The sequence below is a fragment of the Mytilus californianus genome, unplaced genomic scaffold (genome assembly GCF_021869535.1).
Source record: "Mytilus californianus isolate M0D057914Y unplaced genomic scaffold, xbMytCali1.0.p SCAF_3, whole genome shotgun sequence".
NCBI classification, from domain to species: domain Eukaryota; kingdom Metazoa; phylum Mollusca; class Bivalvia; order Mytilida; family Mytilidae; genus Mytilus; species Mytilus californianus.
The window spans coordinates 38,202,398-38,215,507 of record NW_026262679.1 but is presented as its reverse complement, the minus strand read 5'-3'; the positions used below and the strand labels follow the sequence as shown (position 1 = coordinate 38,215,507).

Sequence of the window (13,110 nt, the reverse complement as noted above, 5' to 3'; positions counted from 1 at the left end):
CATAATTAGTGTCCCTGTCGGTTTATACAGGCCCAGCTAACCTTTGCTGCACTTAAACGCATTTCCAATGGATGTAAAACCCTAGTCAGAGCTTAAATTTCTTTATACTGGAGATCAAATATGGTTTGTAGGGGTTTCCTTTTTTGTTTTTGTTTTATGGATAAAAAGAGATATGGGGTATATGTCAACGAGGCAGCAACCCAATGACAAAAATAATCAAAAGACATCTAGAGGTCAACATAAAGTCATCAACAACATACAGGTGTTCATACAATATGTCATGCTGTACATTCCACTACCATATAAATTCTGAACCCTTTACACAGCATTATGATCATAAAATTCATTTATCACCAGCATGGCTTAACCTAATTTAGTAAAAGTATCACCGACTTATTAAACAAGGACATTGCACTATTCCATTTTTTAAATCCAATTTCTGAGAAAAAAAATTGCAGTGAAAATTGACATTCAAAGAAATGAGAAAAGACGACTGTCAGCAATGTTTATAAATCAATATGTTAGTCTCAATTCTGACAAGTAAAATGATAAATTCTGAGACAACTCAAAACACAGTTATAACAGTATATCTGAAGTCAGCAAATCTAATGTAAATGTCTAGTGTGAAAGAACACGAAGAACAAGAACAAAAGCACTGAGAGCACTGAAAGCACAAATAAACAGAACATGATGTATATTACAGTTAACATTTTTAAAATAAGTAAAAACTAATCCATCATCATCAACTACACAACTAGGGAAATGGATTTATAGATAATAGCACTGCTTTTGTTTCCTAATCCCATTTTTTTAAGTACTTATATACTTAGTATTTGATTATTTAAGTATTTATGCAGGATGATTAATAATTTATAAAATATGATTGCACTAACTATAGACAGCCTTTTTCATCTCCAGTCGATTGAGAATTTACCTAAATTGACTATGCCTTTATTTGGTTAAAACAGCTAAACACAACTTTTATCCACTTTTCTCTGAAATAATATTAACAGCAGCAACGTTATTGCACCAGATGCTCATTGCGACTAGTGATGCTCAATGCCAAAATATTAGAAAAATCAAAAACTTATAAAAACTTTGAAGAGCTGATAAAAAAAAAAAGACACAAAGTAAAGCCAAATCTGGACAAGAAATAAGAGCTTTGCATGAGGGAGATAAATTCCTTAATTGAAAAAGATTTCCAAAATTTTATAACAGTAAATTTTAATAAAACAACAGTTGAATATTTTGTAAACTCTCTTCCACAAACCTTAGACAGCAATGTCCAACGAGACACAATATATGACAGTATTAACTATAATGATTTTTTTGCTGTTCTAACAAACACCCTCTTTTTTTTTTTTTTAACCTTTTCAAGATACAGATATATAGTGAATATAAAAAATCAATTCTATCTATACATGTACTTCATTGTATGTACAAACCACCTGTTACAAACCACCTGTTCGTTGATTGATAATCGAAACAGATAATGACCATCTAGTGGTCAGCTGTTTTAACATTCTAACGTCATGAAGATTATAGTGGTCTATATTCTACCCTAGCAAAAAGCATAATCTGCTGTGTGGTTTCAATTTACAAATAAATACAATGTGTTTAGTATATACTGAGTCATTTACATTTTTCTCTTTTGAAGTACTGCCACTTACAAATGTAGTAATTATCTTTTGAGAAATAATTTGTGGAAAAAAAACCTTCTAAAATACCACTTCAATCATAAAGAAAAATGGAATAAAAAAGCAATATATTTAAAGAATCATTAGAGCATTGTATCTTGTATACTGGAGCATTAGGTTAACTGAAGCATAGTCTAATTCATCAATTCAATATGCTTGCTGGACTGTATTCAATATTCTTAAAATAATTGAATTAGTCACAAGCCTTTATTCTCACATTTTTATTACTAATTGATTAAATACTGACAAATACATATCAAAGCTTTAACCATTCCCTTTTTTAACATATCCCATGCCTTCCTTTGTGATCTACATATGCATAGGAGCAACATATTTAATAATTCCTATCTAATCATGTGCTTACTGACAGAAAAAAGCGCATAATACAAAAAAGCAGTGTTGTATGAATATTCACGAGGTTGAACAAATTTTTTAAATGTTGTATAAGAATTTGTGTGAAGTTTATGGTTTTTGTGACTATTTTTGTGATAGGACAAAACATTAAAGTCTCTCATGTGTGAAAATGTACTGTAAAAACATGCAGAGAATAATGTTGAAAACGTTTCAATGGCCATAAAGGCAGAACAAATAAATATTCAATACAATTACTAATTTAGGGCAGAATGCTTTTTCGTTAGAGCCGTAGCTAGGATGTCTCTGAAGGGGGTATGTGGGGTCACGATGCTCTGACTTTAATGGTAAAACTTCAATATTAATTTTAGGACTAATAGTCTTTAAAAGTATATTTTGTTTTCATGAGTGTTTGTCCCCCGAACCACCCTGGATACAGATGTGTTTGTCCCCCAAACCACCCTGGATACAGATGTGTTTGCACTTCTGTAGTTAAGTTTTTTATGCCCATTTCAAATAGTTGATCACCTTGAATTTTGAAATCAGTTTGTATTAAATATTTTTCAAAATGATTTTCTAAGGTTTTGCAAATTTTTAACAATAACTCACTGCAGATGTGAATTGCAATTTTTTCAGTGAAATGCACAACAGTATCTACTTCATGACAATTTTGCATGAGGATCAACATAAAAATATTTCCCAAGCTTAAATTGCATGATAGACAACATGAAACAAATTTACTTTACATAATGAAGTATGTATTCTGCAACATAAATTGTTAGATCTTAATAATTAAAATAAGAAATAATTTGGCATCTGTTTCACGATTCAGCTTTCCACAATTCTGTTTTTAATTCAATGTAAGGCTTCGTTTGAAGCCCTTGCAATAGTTTAAACATTGCTGTGTATCTAAATTACAAAATTTTATATCTAGTCATGTGACTTAGAAAGGTTGGAAGCCTATAAAGACCATGATTTTGATTGTTTTAAAATGGCTTTATAACTGTAAAAGTTTCTTTATGTTTACAAGTACTCTGTCCTGGTTCCTTTTTTAAGCTGTAGGGAAATATGAAGTTCGAAGACAATCTTTGGTTGCTGTATATCATATTCGTTTATTTCATTTATTGTTTTGTACATGTACATAAATCAGCCTGTTGGTTTCTCTTTTGAATTTTTTTACATTTGTCATTTTGGGGCCTTTTATAGCTTACTACGTGGTATAGGTTTTGCTCATTGTTGAAGGTCGTATGGTGACCTATAGTTGTTATATTCTATGTCATTTGGTCTCTGGTGGAGAGTTGTCTCATTGGCAATTATATACCACATCTTCTTATTTCTATAATCATTTACAGAATGCTTTAAAGCAAATTCTAAATGTATGCAAAATTAATAATTTAAAGGGGGCAAGCTCAATGCATCATAAAAGAGATATGAGGAATGAAGAAATGTATGAATATGAAAATAATAACCAGTAAAGAAAACATTATGCCCCAAGTAAGAATATATATATGTATATATTGATAGAAAATCGACACATTTTAAGATTAAGGGAAAAAACTTCAATCCTTGGATTTAAACTGAAACAACAGTATGTGGATGGGGTAGGGTAGGGGTTGAAGGGTGGTACTCTTTTTAAACATTAGTATCTCAGTGATAAAATGACAATGCAAACTATTAAAGTTGAGATCCCGATTGCAGTCAGAGCGACATGACCCCAAATAACCCACTCAGAGACATCCTGGCTACAGGCATGAAAAAATGTTTACAAAATGTATATTCAATTACTTACCTTTGTTGAGTTAATCTTTACAGTATACCATCAACCAGATAGCAGGGGGATAAATGCCCATAACGGGAAAAATATCACAGAAATGTTTTGGACAATTTTATGCAAAAGATTTTTTTTTTTTTTACCACTGAGTACAATCCCACCCCCACCTTGAGTCCTAAACTGGATAGTACTAAGGAGTAGAAAAACAAAGGAAACTGAAATATAATAGCTATACAACTTTACTCATCATGATCCTGTCATAATCATTCACCTTACAATAAATACTATAGCTATAGTCATTTAGTACAAATAAAGGTCAAGGTTGGATTATCATTTTAGGTGCCAAGATTTATAACAAGTTGACTTAGTAAAGTAATAAAGGTACAGGGTTAAGACAATATATCAGAAATAACAAAGATTTTACATACATATAATGATATCCAAATCATGCATTATAAACTATTTATATTTCATCCTTTGTGTAAGAATCAGGGTTTGAAATAAGTGTTTGTTTCACCAATGTGTGAAAAAAAATATAAGATGTTCTGCAATACTCGTCATCTTGACTTACATTGTAAGAGTACTAATTACATACCAAAAATTAACACAAAAAAATCATTTAAATAATTTTGAAATGTGAGGAATTTCAAATTAACATGTATGATATAGAAAGTATAAACACCCCTGGAGCCCAAATGGGTTGAAATAAATCAACACTATGACTGACCTTTAACAATAAGGAATCAATACTAATTCACAAGATCTGGACTGAGCAAAATATATTTTTGAAGTACTTGAGAATCTACAAGTAATAACCTTTGATAAAGCCAAGCATGGTTATCAGAACCCATGCCAAAGCTACGGACAAAAGAAATACACATGATTTTTCAATTAAAGTTTCTCCCAACTGATTGGTAAAAGATGAAAGTAAAATACAAAGCAAAAAAAAATCTATGTTGTAAAGCAACATGTGTCTTACTTTCATGCTAAAACAATCACTTAATGGTTTGTAAATTGTATCTTAATACATGTGCAATGTGTATGAATAATTTGACTGAGGGTGAAACTAATGTAGTATATATAAATATGAACATGATGAAAGGATTTTCAGAAAAAATAAAATTTCCTACTCAATTATTTCAAAATTATAATAATTGACAACAGTTGAGTCAAATTATGTTTATAACAAAATGGTTGGATCTACTCTTCTGTCTTGTCATAATTATATAATTGATTTAAAATTCTTAACAATTCTGTAAGATATTATGATAGTATACTTATTTTTTTAAGTACTGAGAGGAAGTCTCCAATAAGTAATGGCCCACCAGTGACATAACAGTATAATGGAAAAATAAAACAAATAGCAAAGAAAAATATATAGGTCTGGACCCGATTATATCATTGGAATAAGTCTGCCCTGTCTATGGAGGAGTTTCACAACATCAGACAAGTCTGAATACACCTGATTCAACTAATTGGTGTGTATCTATATTGATTAAATGAAATATCTGACTTCCATACAATACACACACAGAATGTAAACATAGATACAAAGAAAAGATTAAATATGTAAACAAGTGCTCAATCTTACTTGGCCCACATATCTCTCTACTCACTGTTTGTGTTTACATTTGTCGATCTTTACTTGAAAATTAAATTTCAAAGAGAAAAAGGTGTATTTTTCTCTCTTGTATCATTATCTACGAATAAAAGGGGGTTTGTCGCAATACTATTTTAGGAAAAACCAAAAAGAAAACATTTTAGTATACCGGTACTGGAGTATAAAATTACAACAGCATTGATACTGTTAAATTTTCCCACCCTGATTTCTTGTAGTTCAGACATTTTTCTCTCTAAACTATCAATGTTTCTAACTACTTGTAAATAATAACATCTATAAGTATGACAACTTTTCATTTGATGGAGGGGGATTTCCCCACTGAAAGTTTCTATTTCCTAAGAATCATTTTTTTTCTGGTTTTGTTTATTTTAAATTTGATACTAATTAATTGACTACAAAATTAAGTGTTCTATTTAAACTATTTGAGTTCTCATAGAAGATGGTTATTTAGAGAGAACATAATAGGTTTTTTTTTCGTTCTTGCAATATTTTAGAATCTTGTGTTATCTTTAATGTCTTTCAATTTCCAACAATATCTACTTTGAAATTTGTTTTAAAAGTACTTAATTGAAGCTGGAACTAGTATAAAAATCCCAGGTTGAAGTAAAGCTGCGTAGAGACATTGAAAATTCAGAAATTTCCTATTTATGTCCTGAATCTAGGTCCAACTATCATATGATTAATTCATGTATATGTCTTTGAGGTAACAGACTGCTTCACACTAATTAATCACCTAAAATTAATTGATTCTATACACAACATGAAAACATGCTATAAATTCATTTAACCTGTCAGATTTTCTTTTATTTTTTTTTTGTCCAAACATAAGTATCTAGAATTTCATAGGGATAACTCGAGGATAACTAACAGAGAAAATAGCTAGAAATTTATATATCTATGAATACATTTGTAAATTATGATCGTGTTAATTGGTTTTATTTGATGAACATTACAGGACAGGGCTACACATAAGTTGCAAAAATATTGGTTTTTTGTTCTATTTTTATCTGATTGATAAAATGTTTTGGTTGTAGAGCAATATCATATATTAAGAATCCTAAATTAAAAAGAAATCCATGTGTATGTTCAGTGATGTGAAATGCAGTAATGTTTGTGTTATAGATAGTGTTAAATTACACCTTGAAAACACACATTTGCAGTAAAAACTACATTTAGGTTAGCCACAAAGATAATGGCAAATTAAAGAGGCTATTTCACCTGTTACACAGGTAAAATGTACAGGTTGAATAACAATAATTAACTTACATCATTCTCTTTCATTATCCTTGTTTAAATTCTCAATCAATTCATTATGAATTGTTAAAAAAATAAGTCAGTTCAAAGGTGAAATGTTGATGTCCCACATTCTTTACTTACAACAGGAAATAGCTCTTTATAATATAAAGGGAAACAACTCTACCTCTCTCTCTTATAGATAAATAATGTTTGGGTAATAAATCTGTATCATTTTTCATGCTGGTATCTAATTATATAAAATCTTTCATTGTTATACCATGAACAAGATGCATGGTTGGTATACAGATTTTCTGACCAATATCCTTTTACACAATAATATGTATATCATATAAAGCAAATTACTATCAAAAGAATTAAATGTTGAAGGGATTGGGTTATTCAGTCTACGACTTATCTCTGGGGTAGTCAACAACTCTGACAAATTCAAATCTAATTCTTAGAAAAAACATGACAAAAATTTCCTTCATTTCAGGACGAAATTTTGAACACACTCATTATTGATAAGTTATTACAAGTGTTCCCCTTTATGAAATGGAAATAAAAAAATATTTACTGAGTGGACTTTATTATAATCCTCAATTTCAAATTCTAGACTTGAAGGCTGTACGGTGACCTATAGTTGTTAACTTCTACCTCATTTTGTCTCTGGTGGAGAGTTGTCTCATTTGCAATCATACCACATCTTCTTATTTTTATATTTGATATATATTGGTTTCATACTACTGGTGAAGGAACAACTTTACAATGAATAGATAGTAATTTGGGTATATCATGCAGTAGACAGCATATTGATATCGTTAATTTTCCATTTCTGGTATTTTATGTCTGCTAAATTAATAACAGAAAACATATAAATCTCTATAACAGACTAGAAAATAAAAATCAATTCATGAAAAACAAGTAAAACTTTTTGACATCAGGCTATTTAGATGAAAAGATTAACAATCTGCAGAAACCAAGAACATTAAAGCAAAAAAGTTCCTAGCACCTCTGTCATAGAAATGTCTACTTTTATGCTTCGGAAAACAATTCAATTTTGTGGCAGATTTTCCAATAAATGCCAAAAATCAAAATAGAAATAAAATTGTAAAAAAGGTTAAACATTTTATCTGACTTCAATAAGTAACAAAATGCATGGCGTCTGCTAAATAGATTAATATAAAATGTTCAGTGTGATTAATTGTGACAATTCAAAGTGAGGCATGAAAATGAAAGTCATTAAATCCTGTTTAATAAATTGTGGTGGAATAATATCTAGAGTAATATCATAAATGAGCCAGAATGATGAACGAGCCAATGGAAGAAATGACACAATAATTCATATGAAATGTTGATTGAATCAGTTGTCAACAATCCTGTCTTCAACATTAACCAGTTAAATTGAATCTCTGGACATCAGTTTTCAGTGGCGGATCCTGGGAACTTTTTATATGGGGGGGCCCACTGACTGCCATAAGAGGGGGCCCACTACCGTCATGCTTTAGTGATTCCCTATATAATCAACCCAAATTTTTCCCACAAAAGGGGGGGGCCTGGGCTCCCCCTGGATCCGCCTATGGTTTTAAATCGTTCTAATATTCCTGTCCTTTCTAATTTGAACTCCCTTCCCAAGTCTTCAGAATAGCCACACTGTATTCACTCTGATTCCAGTAATTAAATGACCACAGTATAACTTCATACACAAGCTCTTATAAAGACCACAATACATGAATTGCCTATTCCATCCTTATATTCACCTCACTATCAAACTCCTGCCCTTAAAATGACCACACGATATCAACTCCCTATCCCAGGTGATGACCACTGTATTAATTCCCTACCCTGTAGTTATTTTGAACACACTATTAAATCCAAGACCTTAAAATGACCACAATGTATTTACTCCCTACCCTATCCCTTGTAATGACCACACTACATTTTATCCCTATATGGAACTCTTATAACAACCACAATGTATTAACTCTTATACTTCTATAGCCCTTACAACTAAACTGTATTAACTCCCTCCGCTAGCCCTTTTAATGAACACACAAATAATTCCCTACTTCAGTTCTTATTATGGCGATATACTGTACGACTCCCTTATTTAACCCAATCCCAACAATAATGATATTATACCAGTAGTTGAAATTGCTTTTCTCAGTATATTTATAGAGCCTTTCAATTTACCATTAGTGACTTACCGGTAATTACTTGTGGTATATTAATCTGCTTTACAGTTAATTATCACATAACATTTTCATTGTAAATTTACATAATACTTGACTTTTACAGTCTTTTGTATGATATATCATTAAAACATGCAGAGATTAAAAATTTATTTGAATGAAAAAAAGAAAAGAAAGGAAATCTTTACTGTAACACATGTAAAATGACATGTATAATTCAATAAACTATGCTTTTATCTGAGATTTTCATACATGTTTTGCTCATTATATCTAAGTTATTTAATAAGGTCAAGGTCAACAGATGTTTCCTGTCTTTTTTTAAATTATTTTTTTTAGTTTTAAGAGGACAGATATACTCTGATGAATCAGGAAATTTTTATTTATTTTCAGCACGATTTAGTTAAATTATAAAAAAAAATCCTTATTTTCAATATTCTTGCTTTCTGGAATGGATCTCTGATTGAGTAGGCTAACAATTTGTCATAAGGAAAGCCCTCTTTGAAGAAAATACTAAAAACAGTTAATGCCAGTCGAACCTATCGTCAGAAAACATGTACCATTTGTACTGACTATTATCAGGTTGAGGTCTTCAGAAAGAAACCAGTCTTTGTATTTTTACAACTACATTCAGATTTAACAACGAATAGAATTCCTATGACAAAAGATGGAGTTTGAATAGGATTACAGTCCAAACTTTAAAATTAATCTGAAGTACTTCCTCCTGAAAATGGTTTTGTTGTCATTCAAGTAAAAAAAAATAATGAAGAAGGTGTATGAAAAGGATGTAACTATTTTTTCTTAAAGACAGCTGTTTTTGAAATGAAAGTACTGCACCATATATGGTAACCATAGTAATTTGAATCTTATGTAAATTACAAAGAAATAAAATTTTGAACTTTGTTGCCAAGTACACAAAAATACTTTACTCAAATAAACCCAGTAACACATACCTTTGTGAAAAAAACTACGCATTAAAAGAGATAGATATTATAAAGTCATAAAATGATGCATGTTTTCTATAACTGGTGTGTATGCTCATTTCTATCATTATAGAAGTCATTAAATCGACCAGAAAATTATAATTTTTTGCCTTTAACAAAATAGATTACGATTTTCCAGTTGTATGATGAAAGTTTTCACTATAAAATGAGAATCCCAGCATTAAATTTTCACACTAGATACCTGTAGGTATGATGAAATGTATTTTTACCTGTTTCTAAACATAAACAAATTGCTTTTTCTGTTTGGATGATTCACTAAATCAATTTTTATTGAGGCTTAAAATAGGAGGGTTCTTAGCTAACATTGTTAAAAGATTTGGAGTCACAGCTTTCAACTGACACAATATATGTGTGAACCAATGATTTTAAAACATTTTACAAAAGACTAAATCTTGGTAGCATAATAGTTAACAGGGAACACTACCATAATAACTGGTAAAATCTGTAACTAAGATATAAAATAAAAATGTGTTCAAAAATTCACATTTTTACTGGTAATAAAAATTGAGTGGAATGTTAAACTATTCATGCAATAGTTGTATGCAATTTACTCTGTCAGTTTGGAATCTACATATAATTTATGCAAAACTGGATTCTGGCGCATATTATCAAATCATTTATACGTAATGTCATACAAATTCTATAACTATGTGTTTAATGTTTTGGTGAAAAAAATCCATTTTTCTGAAGGTAAATAGAAGTTTTCAACATTTTTCTGGACACATGATTACAGAGATATATCTTGGCTGCTTTGAAGCAAAACCATAGACATCAATTTGATGGACTGTCACATTACAGTGTAAGGGAGTGGATACCACTAAACTCATCTAATCAGAATGTACTGTTCAAACAATAAAATGAATAACAACATATCAACAGTTATTCACAACTTATCATAGGGAGTGCAATCAATAGGTGTCATATAAAAAATTGTGTATAAAAGACCCCCCCCCCCCTTTTCTTCCCCCCCAAAAAACCCTATAACACACCAAACAATCCAAACTGTCCATAAGAGTTATATATGCCCTAAATTAATAGAAATGGTTCAATGGGTCGCACTCATTCTCCAAATGGGGCACAAGTACTTGGTCTTCAAACAAGAGGCTCTCAAGAGACTGAATCGCTCACCTGTATTTCAGAGGAGAAGATTTTTAAATGTTAGCAAACTTGATGAACAAATTGTGTAAAATTGTCTTTAAAGGGCAATAACTCCTTAAGGGGTCAATTGACAACTTTTTTGTAGATCTTACTTTGCTGAACATTATTGCTGCTTACAGTTTATATATATCTATAATAATATTCAAAATAATAACAAAAAACTGCAAAATTTTGTTAAAACTACCAATTCGGTGGCAGCAACCCAACAATGGGTTGTTCGATTCGTCTGAAAATTTCAGAGCTGATAGATCTTGACCAATTGAACAATTTTACCCCATGTCAGATTTGCTCTAAAAGCTTTAGTTTTTGAGATATAAGCCAAAAAACTGCATTTGACCCCTATGTTCTATTTTTAGCCATGGCGGCCATGTTTGTCGATGGATCAAAACATCGGATACAATTTATAAACTAGATACCCTAAGGAACATTTAGTTAAAGTTTGAAGGTATTTGGCACAGTAGTTTCAGAGGAGAAGATTTTTGAAATAGTTTACGACGACAGACGACGGACGACGACGGACACCAAGTGATGGCATAAGCTCACATGTGGCCCTTTGGGCCCCGGTGAGCTAATAAAAGGGAATAGTGCAAATTAGGTCAATATGACAGTCATTCTCCAAATTGTAATAAATGGTTCTACAAGTCATATCCAAATAAGCATGAGCAATATATTATAAAGAACTATCAGATTCAAGGCTGTAGTATGGTTCAACAGTCAACCCCAGTCAAACCAAAAAAAAACATTCATCACATCAGCAGAACCTAACAGTCATTCTCTGAACTATGAGAAAAAGTTTTACAAGTCTACAGGACAGTCACTATCCAGATTTGGGGAAATGGTTCAACATGTCATTAAAACAGTCATCTCTAAATAACAAGGAGTGATTCAACAAGTCAAACTTATGAAAATGATTGAACAAGTCGACCTTCCTCAATATTATGTAGAAATGGTAAAAAATCCCCAAAAGACAAGATCTTTTCTCTCAAAATTAAGGCAAATAAAAGAAATTATCATGATACACAAATAAATGTGTCAGTGTGGCCATAGGATAATCCATCTCAAAATTATAAGACCAGTAAAATGGATTATGATTGTCTAGCATATCATGCCTAAATAGTAACTTTTTTTTCACATTATTGGAAATTTTCAATATGTCCTAATAGAAAGTTAATCTCCAAAATGTCAAAAATAGGTCAACATGCCTACTGAACAGCCTATGTCCAGATTAGAGGGAATTTGACCAATATTGAATAGGTTTATGTACTGAGATGAACCTATTAGACAGGAATCTTTTATGATAAGATAACTTTTGATATACAGATTAGACACATAAGGTAAACAAAGGTAAATCAATGATTAACATAATGTTCTCTCTGGTCAAAAACCTTGAAAACATTACTTTTTAAAGTAAACACTGCTGATAAAGCACAAACATAGTACAAGATATTTTCACTATTAGTAGTTACAATATAGTAAATTCAAAGAATGACTATTCTATCCACATGATGAACCAATTTCTGTGAACTCATTAACAGAAACAAATTTAGGTATTATACAGTTACATTGAGGGCTGTGGTGGATGAGAAGTCCAAGTAGTTCATCTACTACATCACTAGCCTGTAAACACAATAGCTTGAAATATGGTAAAAACGTTATTTCGTTGTTTTTGTTTCTTTAATATGCCATTTCAAATACTCTCTTAACACTGATATGAAGATCAATTTTGCCTAAACATAAAGGATGTATGTACTTAATAAGCCTACATTGATTCTTTGACTATGCATATTTTTATCTATTAGGAAACAATTGCCACATGACTTCTGTAATTAAGACTAAATTAAGTATCACCTTTGTGACTGTCCACAACATGATATAGATGTCTTAAATATATTGATTGGCTTATAAAGCATACCAAAATTACATCAATTCAGCCCCCCGGGCATTTCGAATGTCCAATTAACTTCTTTTTTTTTTTAAATATTACATTGATATATATTTATAATGCAATTATTGAAAGATAAAACTAATTTATATGCTGTATTGCATAAAATCAGCTTTTAAATCATAACTTTACTTATTTTTCTGC

The 13,110-nt window shown here is 30.8% G+C and overlaps 1 protein-coding gene across 6 annotated transcripts in view; it reads right to left on the bottom strand.

The window, feature by feature from the left end:
* The window catches only part of LOC127734500 (nuclear hormone receptor HR96-like), a 167,247-nt gene that overhangs the window by 57,217 nt on the left and 96,920 nt on the right, over nucleotides 1-13,110 (bottom strand). Inside the window, exon 1 of one of the 6 annotated variants that reach the window (XM_052244401.1) lies at nucleotides 6,707-6,814. The exons of the other annotated variants lie outside the window; for them this stretch is intronic. Coding sequence (XP_052100361.1) covers nucleotides 6,707-6,721 — 15 coding nt within the window. The 5' untranslated portion in view covers nucleotides 6,722-6,814. Of the gene's footprint in view, nucleotides 1-6,706; nucleotides 6,815-13,110 lie in introns of those variants that run through there. 6 annotated transcript variants of the gene reach the window in all.